Consider the following 17,536-nt stretch of genomic DNA (forward strand, 5'->3'; position numbering starts at 1 on the left):
CAGCCGGGGGTCACTTTTATACAGTGCCCTGCGGCCGTGGCATTAAATATCCAACTAGTCACCCCTGGCCGGGGTACCCTGGGGGAGTGGGGACCCCTTCAATCAAGGGGTCCCCCCCCCCCAGCCACCCAAGGGCCAGGGGTGAAGCAAGAGGCTGTCCCCCCCATCCAAGGGCTGCGGATAGGAGGCTGATAGCCTTGAGTAAAATGACAGAATATTGTTTTTTCCAGAAGAACTACAAGTCCCAGCAAGCCTCCCCGCAAGCTGGTACTTGGAGAACCACAAGTACCAGCATGCGGGAGAAAAACGGGCCCGCTGGTACCTGTAGTTCTACTGGAAAAAAAATACCCAAATAAAAACAGTACACAGACACCGTGACAGTAAAACTTTATTACACACTGCCGACACACACATACTTACCTATGTTCACACGCCGACATCGGTCCTCTTCTCCATGTAGAATCCACAGATACCTGAAAAGAAAAGATCAATATACTCACCTCAACCATGGTCCAGAGATAAATCCACGGACTTGGCAAAAAAAGAAAACGAACACCCGGACCACCGGACTGAAAGGGGTCCCATGCTGACACATGAGACCCCTTTCCACGAATGAGACCTGTCAGTGACAGCTGTCACACAAAGGTCTCTAAAGCCAATCAGGAAGCGCAACTTCGTTGCGCTCACCTGATTGGCTGTGCGCTGTCTGAACTCAGACAGCGCATCGCACAGCTCCGTCCATTATATTCAATGGTGGGAACTTAGCGGCTAGCGGTGAGGTCACCCGCCGGTCAGCGGCTGACCGCGGGTAACCCCACCGCTGACGGCAAAGTTCCCACCATTGAAACTAATGGAGCGGCTTTGCGATGCGCTGTCTGACAGCTCAGACAGCGCACAGCCAATCAGGTGAGCGCCACGGAAGTAGCGCTTCCTGATTGGCTGAAGGGACTTCAGTGACAGGAGTCACGTGATGTCCCGGCATTCGTGGAAAGGGGTCTCATGTGAAAGCATGGGACCCCTTTCAGTCCGGCATGGAACGGGTGTTCGTTTTTTTTTTTTAACAAGTTCGTGGATTATCTCTGGACGTAGATGTACCTCTGGACGCTGGAAGGTGAGTATAATTGTTTTCACAGGTACCCTCGGATCGTCGGAGACCGTGGCAGTCGGCGTGTCAACATAGGTAAGTATGTGTGTGTCGGCAGTGTGTAATAAAGTTTTACTGTCACGGTGTCTGTGTACTGTTTTTATTTGGGTATTTTTTTCCCAGTAGAACTACAGGTACCAGCGGGCCCGGTTTTCTCCCGCATGCTGGTACTTGTGGTTCGCCAAGTACCAGCTTGCGGGGGAGGCTCGCTGGGACTTGTAGTACTGCTGGAAAAAACAATATTCTTGTCATTTTACTCAAGGCTATCAGCCTCCCATCCGCAGCCTTTGGATGGGGGGGACAGCCTCGGGCTTCACCCCTGGCCCTTGGGTGGCTGGGGGGGGGACCCCTTGATTGAAGGGGTCCCCACTCCCCCAGGGTACCCCGGCCAGGGGTGACTAGTTGGATATTTAATGCCACGGCCGCAGGGCACTGTATAAAAGTGACCCCCGGCTGTGGCATTATCTGTCCAGCTAGTGGAGCCCGATGCTGGTGTGAAAAATACGGGGGACCCCTACTCGTTTTGTCCCCCGTATTTTTTGCACCAGGCGCAGAGCCCGGTGCTGGTTTTAAAAATACGGGGGATCCCTGCCCAATTTTTCCCCGCATTTTTAGAACCAGGACCAGCTCGAAGAGCCCGAGGCTGGTTATGCTTTGGAGGGGGGACCCCACGCCATTTTTTTTCGGGTTTTTCCCGTTTTTTCCCGTTTTTTTAAATCGCGGCAAAATCCGGCAAATCGGCCGATTTTCGCCCGCGGGACTGTCGAATCCGTTTTTCATTGAATATGGTGAATTCCGGCAGCCACCTGCCGGAATTCACCTGTCGAATTGTGTCGAATTAAAAAAACGGCGATAATTTGCCGCGATTCGCCGTGAATTGCATATACCCCTTAGAGTAATTTTTAAATAGAGGAATTTCAAACATAAATAAATAAATAAATAAATTACTTTCAGGAACTGAAAGCTCATCAGTGTCTTCCTTCTTAGAGGCTTCTTTCTTTCCCCAGAACCCTCCAAACCAGCCTCCACTTTTCTTCTCTCCACTCTGTGAGGACTTTTTAGCCAACAGCTTTTGGCCTGACCTTACAACCTAGGGTATTAACATAATCATTTTCAATTATGCCACACAAAACTTCAGTCATAGATATATTTATATTACACAAATATTACTTAATCTCCAACAAGTTGCCCCTAAATAGCCAAACGTGGGCATTCATGCTTTGTGTATCCCTGCCAATTTAAGTGTGGAGCTGTAGCATGCATGGTGAGAACTTTTCTAACTACAGGTTGAGTATCCCATATCCAAATATTCCGAAATACGGAATATTCCGAAATACGGACTTTTTTGAGTTAGATAGTGAAACCTTTGTTTTTTGATGGCTCAATGTACACAAACTTTGTTTAATACACAAAGTTATTAAAAATATTGTATTAAATGACCTTCAGGCTGTGTGTATAAGGTGTATATGAAACATAAATGAATTGTGTGAATGTACACACACTTTGTTTAATGCACAAAGTTATAAAAAATATTGGCTAAAATTACCTTCAGGCTGTGTGTATAAGGTGTATATGTAACATGAATGCATTCTGTGCTTAGATTTAGGTCCCATCACCATGATATCTCATTATGGTATGCAATTATTCCAAAATACGGAACAATCCCACATCCAAAATACCTCTGGTCCCAAGCATTTTGGATAAGGGAGACTTAACCTGTATTAAAATCAAATAATAAATATTATATATATACTCATACACACAGATAGATAGATAGATAGATAGATAGATAGATAGATAGATAGATAGATAGATAGATAGATAGATAGATAGATAGAAGAAAAGAAAAGAAAAGAAAAGAAAAGAAAAGAAAGAGCACTATTCTCCAGCAGGACTCAAAGTTGCTTTACAAGCATCAAAAACAGAAGATTTAGAGCTGGATAGGATTACCTGAGATAATTTATCGCACCAGGAAAAGGATGCAATCACTGACATGATCATGTAACTTGTAGTAAGCAGCAATCATTGTATAAGTGTGAAGGTGTGATATCCAGTCCATACATGTGTCTGGTAAGGTTACTATATATTTTCCAATTAAAAGTCGCTAAAGTGGAGATTTTGCATACTTGGCCACACCCCTGCCATGAATCAGTCAGTCAATCTACCTCCACATGCACAGTGTTAGTATATGCATTCTATTACCTGTGTCCCTACCATCGGTTTTTCTCCAGCAGTCCCTTCTGCCTTCTCAATGTTACAATTTTATTTGTAATAAAGGACAATTGTCCGCACATACAGTATGATAAAAAGTAAGCACATATGTCAACAGATGAAATGTTACCTCTGCTTGAGCTTGCTGTCTGGCTAGGACAATATTAAATACATCAAGCTGTTTTTCCATGGCCTAGAAGTACAAAAATGAAAATCAAATAATAAATATATTAAAATACTTCTGCAGCAACACCATTTCAATGTAGTATTGAGTAAAAGTTACTTTGTAATATATACATAGATTTGTAACTACAATGGTGTACATAGCATATATTCGGTCTAACCATTGATTAAATTACTGATGCCGCCAATCTCCTCCCTTCTGCATACATAAAGTGTAATCCATTCTACTAAGGATTATACTAATATACAAATAACATTACATAATAAAATACAATTCAAACATCCTGAATTGCAAGAACTTGTCAATGTATTCTCGTCTCCGGCTGAGCAGCACTACAAAAAAAAATAGGCTTAGTAAGTGATCAGCAGGTACATTATAAGGCAAGAAAAACCATAGTAACCTGCAACTGCTTCAAGGTTTCCTCAGGAACCTTTGTCTGGGTGAGTTTGATCTTATATGCATTCTTGTAGGCTTTTAGGTTTGCCCTGTGTTGTGCTATGTTGCTCCAAGACCATGAACGTGTTGCTCTTCTCACATGGACTTCCAAGATGCTAGTAATGGCATACTTCCACCTGCAGCCAGAAAATTTTATAAAGCAATGTAACAAAACCAAGAACATTGCTACTGCAGTAGAATCAGCACTCTAGCTCACCACCTGACATAGGCATTGTATATCATTAGCACTAGTCCCACTAATGCAGCAACGCAAGGCTGTTGTTCATACATGTGTTTTAATAATAAATGAGGCAATACATATTTACATGTCTGTAAAGGTAATCCAGAATAAAATGAAGAGTAAAGTTGTTCATTTTAATAGTTACCTTAAATGTACTATTTTAACTAGCTAAAAGTCTAGCGATTTCTATGCAAAACTCCCAAAATCCTGAACGGGAAAATAAGGACAGTTGGGTATACACCTTGATCATCTAAGACATGTCTCTAAATAAGAAAGAATTGCCAAGTACTAGGTCCAATTTATTATAAACAGCGCTATTTTATAGGAAAGTGGAAGGAAGAGTTTAAAAAGTGCCAACATACCACATGCTGCAGTCGTCTTTCAGTGCTACAAGTGGTTTGTACTTCCGGTATGGTGCATTCCTAACCATGTAATCCACGGACTCCAGCAACTCAATCATGCTCAGGTACTACAAATAAAGTAAAAGAGGGGTGTTCCGCACTAGTAAAAAATAGCAGACAAAACCTTATTACAAGGTAAAAATGTCCGTAACCGACCTTGGAAATGTAACACTGATGTGTAAATGAAACAGTCTGTGGTGCTCCCAGAGTCAGTGGGGTTACATTGAAAAAAATCAAGAAGGAAAAAGAAAGACTCTATGCTGGGGCACTCTTATTGAGAAAATGAGACAGTAAAATTGAACCTTTATTATGGATCATTTAAAATATAGTGCGACAGACAAGATAAGGTATTCCAAACACAAATATAAATACCAAGGTAATTTCAAATTAATAAGCAGTAAATACCGCAAAAGATGAAAATGTACTATATAATCGCAGGAGTAGCTTAACATATGTCCACTATCAACAGGTGGATAGCTGGAGTCTCCTGTGATGATATCCCGTGAGTTAATCTTAGCACCATTGAATTGATAGGTTTGTTGCCTAGTATGGTGTTGAACCACCTTCTGTATCAATGTCTGACGGTAGTGTCACCATAGGCATTTTAATGCAGCGGATTAGACAGGAGTGTATAATATGCTGAGTTAACGAAAAATTAATTAATGATAACCAACAGATAGTGGATAGTGGAAAGAGAAAAAGAAGATTAGAGGAATGTTCCTGCTGCTTTCCAACCAAGTTTACTGCACCTGGTGTTCCTTGGCAGTCTCCCAAACAAGTACTGACCAGGCCTTCCAAAGCTTTGCTTCCAAGATCTGACGAGATTAGGCGTCTCCTGTGGAGTATGGCCGTAAACGGTTGGATGAGTACTTATTCCTGGTAAACAGAAATGTGCTTCTGCTGTCCGGAATGGGGGCTTCCACAAACATTAATCACCACCACCGTCGTGAAAGGAACTGGATGAGAGAGCACATCGGTACAGATGTGCAAGAGTGCAAGGAAAGAAAAAAATGATTGCAATATATTCCAATAAGGCATGAATTGGGTAGAGGAGAAAAGAAAAGGGAGAAGACAATAACTTGTAAATATATGTACAGCGACCAGGTGACGCTAATTGAAATCAATCCATGGCGGCGCGCTGTCACTATAACCCATTGTGGTCTACGGATTCCCGGAAGTGATGTTACGCGCCCTGAGAGAGGGGTGAGCCTTGCCCGGTAGCACGTCGCTAGACATGATGCGTCACCATGTGCAGCGCGTCGCCGTGGCACGTTGCTGTGGTGACGGGCCGCCGGAAGTGACGCGTCGCCGGGTCCTGCACGTTGACATGGCGGCACGGCTTCATGGTTGCGCGTCGCCGGGAGTGACGCGTCGCCGTGGGCTGTGCGTCTTCTTTTTCTCCTCTTTCAATAGAAAGAACAGATTTATTATTATATGCTTCATATATGAATGTTAATATCTTTTCACAAATCTGCTGTGTCTTTAAAATCACTTCTTTATGATTCAATACACTATCTATATAATAAATTTTCATCTTTGGCGGTATTTACTGCTTATTAATTTGAAATTACCTTGGTATTTATATTTGTGTTTGGAATACCTTATCTTGTCTGTTACACTATATTTTAAATGATCCATAATAAAGGTTAAATTTTACTGTCTCATTTTCTCAATAAGAGTGCCCCAGCATAGTGTCTTTCTATTCCCTTCTTGATTTTTTCACTACAAATAAAGTACAATGAGCGTTTAAATGGCTCTTATCCACAGGCGTTCAATACTGTGGATGATTTGCTTTTTAAATGTAAGTGCAAAGCTGTAGACACATATAAAACACATTTGAATCTGTTTATTATTTTCCATCTTTTGTGTTTTCATAACATCACTTTTCTGTGGACATTCTTTAATCCATTTTAGCACATTATGGGGGGAATTCAATTAGCCGAGGTAAACCCCAATAACTAGTGTATTAATGGGTCCCGTGTACCTATTAACGCATAGGTCCATTAACTTTTCAGCCATTATCACTTAATGTAAAGGGAGTTGATTAGTACGTTGAGTAAAAATAGTCCCAGGCATTATAAAGCCCAAGGCTAACACCCTTTCTCACCTGTGTTAACTTAACACCTGCAATTCCCCCTTAGAGCACATGACACAGTATATTTTTTTCAGTGGATAGGTGTGCTACATTTAAAAACCCTATTGAAATGAATAGTTATTAACACCAATGGGACGTCACAAAACTGTTATTTTCTTCACTATAGACAACAGAGATTGAATTAATCTGTAAAGACATATAATCAAAGCAGGGGATTTTAAGCATTAGGCTACTGGAGGAGGGGGGGGGGGAGCTGGGTAAGGGCTAGGGTTAAAATATCCAAGAACACAAGTCAACCTTTTCCATATTGACCAATTGAACATGTCGACATAAGTCCATGTCGACAATTTAACTGTTGACCTATTGACCCTGTCGTCCATCTGGTGTCGAAGTACTCGATCTTTTAATCCAGACCCACTGTGGGAAATTGTTTGTGAAAGGCTGGCTACTAATGGAAGAGGCGTTATGGACCCACTACCATCATAACAGAACCACTACGGTGGCATTTTTGCTATTCCATGAGATTTAACATTCCTCATTACAATGGCTGCCAAAGCCCAGAGAAGTCGGAAGATGCACCTCTGCTTACTAAAAAGGGGAAGATACTCTAACACAAAGTCACACTTCTCATTCCACAGCTAATACTGTAAATCATCAATAAAAATAAATATTACAAAATGCACAGATCTAAAAGTTGGGGGATGTCATATTTATCTAAGATATCTGATCCGGTATTTCAACTTTTTTTCTATAAAAAAATTATTCCAAGAATTTATTTCATACTCTCAGCAAAAAACAGAATTGCACTTTTGACCTAAATCACGCTAATAAACACTTGACAATCACATCTTGCATCACAATGTCCGTCCAGCATACACATTCTCTGTAACGGAGTCCAAATGAACCTCACTTACCTGGGATTTGGTCAGTTCTATTGCGATATGCTGAACTTCCATGTCCCAATCTAACTTTGGTGTGTTCAACTCTAGCTCTGCATTTGGATTGATGTAAAGCTTTGCTGAAGCAGATACTGGCTTGAAGACTTGTAAAATAGAAAGAAGGAGGTTGGTTGTGGTCACAATTCTAATTTCATGTAATCAAAATCAATTAACACCATAAAAAATAACATTATATTAGAATTTTACTTCTGAGCAATAAAAGAAGAATACTGTGGGTCTGAATCCTAAGTGTACGTAGATGCATGAGCAGCTGCAATTTAGCTGATAGGGCATTTGTGAAAATATGCTAATGACTCAGGCGCTGTCTTGTGCACAGAGAGACGCCCACTGTCAGCGTCTCATATAGATAAGCAGGAACATCAGGAACGCATCGGTCATACCATTGGACCACTAGGCAACCCTATGCTGTCTCAGCCAGAGTGTGACTCTCCTAAGACACCAGGGCCTCTCCAGCTGCGAACGCATTTGCAGTGGCTGATTCCATAAAATTGTCCGAACATCCCAGCATTTTTCTATCAAACTCCCATTACTTCCCCAAAATGCTGTTAACCCCTGAATCTCTAGGTAGCAAGTATATGATTCAGCATATACATTTCCTACATATCCAGTCATAGCACAAGCACCCAGCTCCACAATCTCTATCCACCTGTATACTGTGACCGTTTATACCTCTCCAAGCAGAGTTATATCCAGCCAGCACAGTGTGGCATGCAGTCCCAATAGTGTTCTGATTCCTAGGCTCCAGTAAGATAAACTATGTCTCTGTCTAGTGATTACTAGTGCAGTTACCATCAAGCTGCATTGCCAGATCCGCTCCAGTGCAGTGCAGTATCATCTAGCTGCATTGCAAATTCCAGTCCAGTCCAAGTGCATACATCCCAACATACCCCATCATAAGAGGGACAAAATGTTTTGTTCCTGGACTTCTCTAAATTGATCATTGCCATCACGTGTGTTAAAACAACTCTCTTATCAATTAACTCGTTCATCACAGGAGACGGCAATCATAAATAAAGAGGGAAGTCCAGGAACGGACATTTTGTCTCTACTGGAAAGGGTCCTGTTGGGATGTATGCAAGTGTATTAACCAGTTTTAGTCCGGTCTCCAGTGTATACCAGCTCCCATGCTAGGAAACCCAGGCAGAGGCCCGCAACCAGCATGCTGGGCACAGCATGATAAAATCATGAGCTATGAAGCCTCTCTTAGGCATTTTGTTGCAGGTTTTGAATATGTTGTACTGAACAAGAGATGACCTGTCAGGGTGGTGCAATGTCATCTTTATTAGGAATTTGTTTGGGCCTGCTCCATTTTAGATGTTTAGGTCTGCAACAGTCACTACCAGAATTTATTTGACTTGATCTGGCCTACAGCAAACCTTCATGCTAATTTATTACCATCACAAAATGCACTACCATTATTATTACATGGAAGGCATGGATTCTTAGTGGCTCACGCAGGGGGGGTTTCTGAATACCTGGAGCCACCCTTCCTGATGAGCCAAACTTTTCATTTTTGAGATGGAGACATCGCAACCGCAGCACTGCTCCTGCAGCAGAGAGCTACGTACAGTAGCTCTCTGCATAGAGAATGTCCGGGGGGAGCTGCCGGCTGCATATGCTCAGCCATAGCAGCTCCCTCCGTCCTAGCAGTGACTGCCCTGGTACCTAGTATGTATAACATACAGTATACAGTATGTATACTGTATATGAAGTTTGCGTGTTTGTATGTAATTTTAGGTATGTATTTATGTAAGTATGTGTGTTTATTTGCATGCTTGTGTATGTCTGTACGTATGTGTGTATGTATGTATGTATGAACTACATTAATATGTACATGCACACATGGAGACCCCCCTGACTAAATCCTGCATTTGCCTCTGATTCTGAACTCAATAGGTCAGTAGGTTTCCCTGTAACACAGCATGTTAGTTCACGGTGCATACTGGTGGATTTATTTTTCCTTCATCTCCCCCCTCCCATCATTCTCCACCTCATATGTCAAAGTGAAAAACAACAGAACAAAAACAAAGCACATCTGTGTCTAGGCACTGAGGAACACCAACATCATCAGCCATCACCAGAGCTTCCAGAGGGTGTGCACATTTTTATTTTGTTTTGTTTTTTAGCTTGCAGCTGCACTAATTGTGTATGAAAATAGCATTCAAAATCAGCAATTTAAAAATAGCAGTTGAGAGGTTATTGCAGGTTGGCCAGGTGTCGGCGCTGGAGGGCTGAATTCAATCCATGACTGATAGCTACAGCTCCAAAGAGCTATGCTGGCAGCTACTGACTGTTTTGCTGTTGGGAAAACCAGCAAAATGCAGCGCAATCTGGTTTTCTGCTTCAGCAAAGGGGATTCATACCACAGAACTTTTAAGAACTTGTGAGGATTGGATACGATCTTATCCCCAATTGTACAGTACAGCAGGATATGTTAGCACTATACTGTATATGTAAGTGTTAATAAGTATATGATAAGCAGGTACAGACCGTCCAACATGACCCGCCCCACTAGGTACAAAATGCTCTGTTTCTGGACTTCCCTCTTAATTTATGATTTCCATCACCTGTGTTGAACTAGTTAAATGATAAGAAAGCTGTTTCTTCACAGGTGATGGCAATAATAAATTAAGAGGGAAGTCCAGAAATGGAGCATTTTGTACCTAGTGGGGCGGGTCATGTTGGAGGGTATGCAGGTACTGTATACAACACACTGCCATTAATAAAATCTCAGTTTGCAGAGGAGTTGTTTAAGCTTGCTTCCACCAATCACCTTCATGGACCATTCACATAAGGTGACGCAAACACAAATATCTGACCAAAACACAAATCAGGAGGCAGTCAGGAATGTGCAAATAAACTACCAACTACACGTGTTACCATGGATTAAAATGTCCTGACTGTACTTCCTCCCTGGCAGGTTTAATTTCCCATTGAATGTATTAGTTTTATTAGACAAATAAGATGTTGGACTACTAGTTGTCAGATAGAACTAGAACACATTTCAAAGAAAAATAAAGATCAACATACAGCAGGAGAACAAAGGAAGGCTTCTGAAAAGAACAAACTAAAAATAAGTATACAGTTAGAGAAACATTACTTACCATGCTGGAAGTCTATGCTTTGTCTGCTACTTGACAAAACTCCTGTTTTCAAATCAGCCTGCAAACAAACAAATCATTACTCAAGAATTCTTAAAGTGTTTAAAATATCCTGGAAATATGATTATTCTTTCAACCCATCTGGGGACACTGGAAACTTTGGAGAAGAGGGTTCTAAAGTAGCTACTAACACTAAACTTCTAACTTGTTTGTACTCTAGCTTCTCCCCTATACTGTATACTGCCCCATCTCTAAATTAAGTGTCCTTAGAGTGGGCACATTTTCTATGGCTGCGTGTAATCGATTGGTGATGAAAGACGGATACCCGATGTTTTCAGCTTCAATTCATTAGTTTTATGACAGAAAGAATCTGAGCAAGCCTGAGCAAGATGTTTGGTTAGATCTCCTAGCTATATGGAACAACCTCCCTGCGGAGTGCCTTCAAAAACTGTGCAAGTGTACCTAGAAGAATTGATGCTGTTTTGAAGGCAAAGGGTGGACACACCAAATATTGATTCGATTTAGATCTCTAATCTGTTGATTCACTTTGCATTTTGTTAATTAAAAAATAAACTATTAACACTTTTATTTCCAAAAAACATTCTTATTCTTAGAGCCTGGGAGCCTTCCCACCAGCAGTTCTGTGAGGGAAAATGGCGCTGTGTGCTGAGGAGAATAGGCCCCGCCCCCTTTTCGGCGGGCTTCTTCTCCTGTTTTTCTGACAACCTGACAGGGGTTAAATACATCCATATAGCCCCAGGGGCTATATGTGATGTATTTTTAGCCAGCATAGGTACTTTCATTGCTGCCCAGGGCGCCCCCCCAAGCGCCCTGCACCCTCAGTGACCGTTGGTGTGAAGTGTGCTGAGAGCAATGGCGCACAGCTGCAGTGCTGTGCGCTACCTTAAGAAGACTGGGAAGTCTTCAGCCGCCGATTTCTGGACCTCTTCTCTCTTCAGCATCTGCAAGGGGGTCGGCGGCGCGGCTCCGGTGACCCATCCAGGCTGTACCTGTGATCGTCCCTCTGGAGCTAGTGTCCAGTAGCCTAAGAAGCCAATCCATCCTGCACGCAGGTGAGTTCACTCCTTCTCCCCTAAGTCCCTCGATGCAGTGAGCCTGTTGCCAGCAGGACTCACTGAAAATAAAAAACCTAACAAAACTTTTACTCTAAGCAGCTCTTTAGGAGAGCCACCTAGATTGCACCCTTCTCGGCCGGACACAAAGATCTAACTGAGGCTTGGAGGAGGGTCATAGGGGGAGGAGCCAGTGCACACCACCTGATCCTAAAGCTTTTACTTTTGTGCCCTGTCTCCTGCGGAGCCGCTAATCCCCATGGTCCTGACGGAGTCCCCAGCATCCACTTAGGACGTCAGAGAAAATAAGAATTTACTTACCGATAATTCTATTTCTCGTAGTCCATAGTGGATGCTGGGGACTCCGTCAGGACCATGGGGATTAGCGGCTCCGCAGGAGACAGGGCACAAAAGTAAAAGCTTTAGGATCAGGTGGTGTGCACTGGCTCCTCCCCCTATGACCCTCCTCCAAGCCTCAGTTAGGATACTGTGCCCGGACGAGCGTACACAATAAGGAAGGATTTTGAATCCCGGGTAAGACTCATACCAGCCACACCAATCACACTGTACAACCTGTGATCTGAACCCAGTTAACAGCATGATAACAGCGGAGCCTCTGAAAAGATGGCTCACAACAACAATAACCCGATTTTTGTAACAATAACTATGTACAAGTATTGCAGACAATCCGCACTTGGGATGGGCGCCCAGCATCCACTACGGACTACGAGAAATAGAATTATCGGTAAGTAAATTCTTATTTTCTCTGACGTCCTAAGTGGATGCTGGGGACTCCGTCAGGACCATGGGGATTATACCAAAGCTCCCAAACGGGCGGGAGAGTGCGGATGACTCTGCAGCACCGAGTGAGAGAACTCCAGGTCCTCCTCAGCCAGGGTGTGCCCCTGACCAAGTAGCAGCTCGGCAAAGCTGTAAAGCCGAGACCCCTCGGGCAGCCGCCCAAGATGAGCCCACCTTCCTTGAGGAATGGGCATTTACATATTTTGGCTGTGGCAGGCCTGCCACAGAATGTGCAAGCTGAATTGTACTACACATCCAACTAGCAATCGTCTGCTTAGAAGCAAGAGCACCCAGTTTGTTGGGTGCATACAGGATAACAGCAAGTCAGTTTTCCTGACTCCAGCCGTCCTGGAAACCTATTTTTTCAGGGCCCTGACAACATCTAGCAACTTGGAGTCCTCCAAGTCCCTAGTATCCGCAGGTACCACAATAAGCTGGTTCAGGTGAAACGCTGACACCACCTTAGGGAGAAACTGGGGACGAGTCCGCAGCTCTGCCCTGTCCGAATGGACAATCAGATATGGGCTTTTGTGAGACAAAGCCGCCAATTCTGACACTCGCCTGGCCGAGGCCAGGGCCAACAGCATGGTCACTTTCCATTTGAGATATTTCAAATCCACAGATTTGAGCGGTTTAAACCAATGTGATTTGAGGAATCCCAGAACTACGTTGAGATCCCACAGTGCCACTGGAGGCACAAAAGGGGGTTGTATATGCAGTACTCCCTTGACAAACTTCTGGACTTCAGGAACTGAAGCCAATTCTTTCTGGAAGAAATTCGACAGGGCCGAAATTTGAACCTTAATGGACTCCAATTTGAGGCACATAGACACTCCTGTTTGCAGGAAATGTAGGAATCGACCGAGTTGAAATTCCTCAGTGGGGGTTTTCCTGGCCTCACACCATGCAACATATTTTCGCCAAATGCGGTGATAATGTTGTGTGGTCACCTCCTTCCTGGCTCTGACCAGGGTAGGGATGACCTCTTCCGGAATGCCTTTTTCCCTTAGGATCCGGCGTTCAACCGCCATGCCGTCAAACGCAGCCGCGGTAAGTCTTGGAACAGACATGATCCTTGCTGAAGCAAGTCCCTTCTTAGTATCTCTTGAAGTTCCGGGTACCAAGTCCTTCTTGGCCAATCCGGAGCCACGAGTATAGTTCTTACTCCTCTCCTTCTTATAATTCTCAGTACCTTGGGTATGAGAGGCAGAGGAGGGAACACATACACCGACTGGTACACCCACGGTGTTACCAGAGCGTCCCAGCTATTGCCTGAGGGTCTCTTGACCTGGCGCAATACCTGTCCATTTTTTTGTTCAGACGGGACGCCATCATGTCCACCTTTGGTCTTTCCCAACGGTTCACAATCATGTGGAAGACTTCCAGATGAAGTCTCCACTCTCCCGGGTGGAGGTCGTGCCTGCTGAGGAAGTCTGCTTCCCAGTTGTCCACTCCCGGAATGAACACCGCTAACAGTGTTATCACATGATTTTTCGCCCAGCGAAGAATCCTTGCTGCCATTGCCCTCCTGCTTCTTGTGCCGCCCTGTCTGTTTACGTGGGCGACTGCCGTGATGTTGTCCGACTGGATCAGCACCGGTTGACTTTGAAGCAGAGGTCTTCCTAGGCTCAGAGCATTGTAAATTGCCCTTAGCTCCAGTATATTTATGTGGAGAGAAGTCTCCAGACTTGACCACACTCCTTGGAAATTTCTTCCCTGTGTGACTGCTCCCCAGCCTCTCAGGCTGGCATCCGTGGTCACCAGGACCCAGTCCTGAATGCCGAATCTGCTGCCCTCTAGTAGATGAGCACTCTGCAGCCACCACAGAAGAGACACCCTTGTCCTTGGAGACAGGATTATCCGCTGATGCATCTGAAGATGCGATCCGGACCATTCGTCCAGCAGATCCCACTGAAAAATTCTTTCGTGAAATCTGCCGAATGGAATCGCTTCGTAAGAAGCCACCATTTTTCCCAGGACTCTTGTGCATTGATGCACTGACACTTGGCCTGGTTCTAGGAGGTTCCTAACTAGCTCGGATAACTCCCAGGCTTTCTCCTCCGGGAGAAACACCTTTTTCTGGACTGTGTCCAGAATCATCCCTAGTAACAGCAGACGTGTCGTCGGAATCAGCTGCGATTTTGGAATATTTAGAATCCACCCGTGCTGTCGTAGAACTACTTGAGATAGTGCTACTCCGACCTCCAACTGTTCTCTGGACCTTGCCCTTATCAGGAGATCGTCCAAGTAAGGGATAATTAAGACGCCTTTTCTTTGAAGAAGAATCATAATTTCGGCCATTACCTTGGTAAAGACCCGGGGTGCCGTGGACAATCCAAACGGCAGCGTCTGAAACTGATAGTGACAGTTCTGTACTACGAACCTGAGGTACCCTTGGTGAGAAGGGCAATTTGGGACATGGAGGTAAGCATCCTTGATGTCCAGGGACACCATATAGTCCCCTTCTTCCTGGTTCGCTATCACTGCTCTGAGTGACTCCATCTTGATTTGAACCTTTGTATGTAAGTGTTCAAAGATTTCAGATTTAGAATAGATCTCACCGAGCCGTCTGGCTTCAGTACCACAAATAGTGTGGAATAATACCCTTTTCCTTGTTGTAGGAGGGGTACTTTGATTATCACCTGCTGGGAATACAGCTTGTGAATTGTTTCCAATAATGCCTCCCTGTCGGAGGGAGACGTTGGTAAAGCAGATTTCAGGAACCTGCGAGGGGGAGACGTCTCGAATTTCCAATCTGTACCCCTGGGATACTACTTGTAGGATCCATGGGTCCACTTGCGAGTGAGCCCACTGCGCGCTGAAACTCTTGAGACGACCCCCCCCACCGCACCCGAGTCCGCTTGTACGGCCCCAGCGTCATGCTGAGGACTTGGCAGAAGCGGTGGAGGGCTTCTGTTCCTGGGAAGGGGCTGCCTGCTGCAGTCTTCTTCCGTTCCTCTACCCTTGGGCAGATATGACTGGCCTTTTGCCCGCTTGCCCTTATGGGGACGAAAGGACTGAGGCTGAAAAGACGGTGTCTTTTTCTGCTGAGATGTGACTTGGGGTAAAAAGGTGGATTTTCCAGCTGTTGCCGTGGCCACCAGGTCCGATGGACCGACCCCAAATAACTCCTCCCCTTTATACGGCAATACTTCCATGTGCCGTTTGGAATCTGCATCACCTGACCACTGTCGTGTCCATAAACATCTTCTGGCAGACATGGACATCGCACTTACTCATGATGCCAGAGTGCAAATATCCCTCTGTGCATCTCGTATATATAGAAATGCTCTATAGTCAATAGAATACTGTCCCTGTCAAGGGTATCAATATTTTCAGTCAGGGAATCCGACCAAGCCACCCCAGCGCTGCACATCCAGGCTGAGGCGATCGCTGGTCGCAGTATAACACCAGTATGTGTGTATATACTTTTTAGGATATTTTCCAGCCTCCTATTAGCTGGCTCCTTGAGGGCGGCCGTATCTGGAGACGGTAACGCCACTTGTTTTGATAAGCGTGTGAGCGCCTTTAATTTTCTATCGGGGGAAACCCACGCATCATCACACACTTCAATTAATTTATCTGATTCAGGAAAAACTACAGGCAGTTTTTTCACACCCCACATAATACCCTTTTTTGTGGTACTTGTAGTATCAGAAATATGTAACACCTCCTTCATTGCCCTTAACATGTAACGTGTGGCCCTAATGGAAAATACGTTTGTTTCTTCACCGTCGACACTGGAGTCAGTGTCCGTGTCTGTGTCTGTGTCGACCGACTGAGGTAATGGGCGTTTTAAAGCCCCTGACGGTGTTTGAGACGCCTGGACAGGTACTAATTGGTTTGCCGGCCGTCTCATGTCGTCAACCGACCTTGCAGCTTGTTGACATTATCACGTAATTCCCTAAATAAGCCATCCATTCCGGTGTCGACTCCCTAGAGAGTGACATCACCATTACAGGCAATTGCTCCGTCTCCTCACCAACATCGTCCTCATACATGTCGACACACACGTACCAACACACAGCACACACACAGGGAATGCTCTGATAGAGGACAGGACCCCACTAGCCCTTTGGGGAGACAGAGGGAGAGTTTGCCAGCACACACCAAAACGCTATAATTATACAGGGACAACCTTATAATAAGTGTTTTCCCTTATAGCATCTTAATATGTAATAATATCGCCACAAAAATGCCCCCCCTCTCTGTTTTAACCCTGTTTCTGTAGTGCAGTGCAGGGGAGAGCCTGGGAGCCTTCCCACCAGCAGTTCTGTGAGGGAAAATGGCGTTGTGTGCTGAGGAGAATAGGCCCCGCCCCCTTTTCTGCGGGCTTCTTCTCCCGTTTTTCTGACAACCTGGCAGGGGTTAAATACATCCATATAGCCCCAGGGGCTATATGTGATGTATTTTTAGCCAGAATAGGTACTTTCATTGCTGCCCAGGGCGCCCCCCCAAGCGCCCTGCACCCTCAGTGACCGTTGGTGTGAAGTGTGCTGAGAGCAATGGCGCACAGCTGCAGTGCTGTGCGCTACCTTAAGAAGACTGGGAAGTCTTCAGCCGCCGATTTCTGGACCTCTTCTCTCTTCAGCATCTGCAAGGGGGATCGGCGGCGCGGCTCCGGTGACCCATCCAGGCTGTACCTGTGATCGTCCCTCTGGAGCTAGTGTCCAGTAGCCTAAGAAGCCAATCCATCCTGCACGCAGGTGAGTTCACTCCTTCTCCCCTAAGTCCCTCGATGCAGTGAGCCTGTTGCCAGCAGGACTCACTGAAAATAAAAAACCTAACAAAACTTTTACTCTAAGCAGCTCTTTAGGAGAGCCACCTAGATTGCACCCTTCTCGGCCGGGCACAAAGATCTAACTGAGGCTTGGAGGAGGGTCATAGGGGG

The 17,536-nt window shown here is 44.7% G+C and overlaps 1 protein-coding gene and 1 pseudogene across 3 annotated transcripts in view; both read right to left on the reverse strand.

The window, feature by feature from the left end:
- The window catches only part of VPS13C (vacuolar protein sorting 13 homolog C), a 950,377-nt gene that overhangs the window by 652,213 nt on the left and 280,628 nt on the right, over positions 1–17,536 (reverse strand). For all 3 annotated transcript variants that reach the window (XM_063926503.1, XM_063926502.1, XM_063926504.1), the window contains 6 exons: positions 10,775–10,832; positions 7,626–7,753; positions 4,578–4,684; positions 3,940–4,111; positions 3,486–3,548; positions 2,093–2,234 (listed from right to left, as the gene is read on the reverse strand). In XM_063926503.1, coding sequence (XP_063782573.1) covers positions 2,093–2,234; positions 3,486–3,548; positions 3,940–4,111; positions 4,578–4,684; positions 7,626–7,753; positions 10,775–10,832 — 670 coding nt within the window. The remainder of the gene's footprint in view (positions 1–2,092; positions 2,235–3,485; positions 3,549–3,939; positions 4,112–4,577; positions 4,685–7,625; positions 7,754–10,774; positions 10,833–17,536) is intronic.
- On the reverse strand, positions 5,354–5,472 carry LOC134937332 (5S ribosomal RNA; annotated as a pseudogene).

The sequence above is a fragment of the Pseudophryne corroboree genome, chromosome 6 (genome assembly GCF_028390025.1).
Source record: "Pseudophryne corroboree isolate aPseCor3 chromosome 6, aPseCor3.hap2, whole genome shotgun sequence".
In the NCBI taxonomy this organism is placed as follows: domain Eukaryota; kingdom Metazoa; phylum Chordata; class Amphibia; order Anura; family Myobatrachidae; genus Pseudophryne; species Pseudophryne corroboree.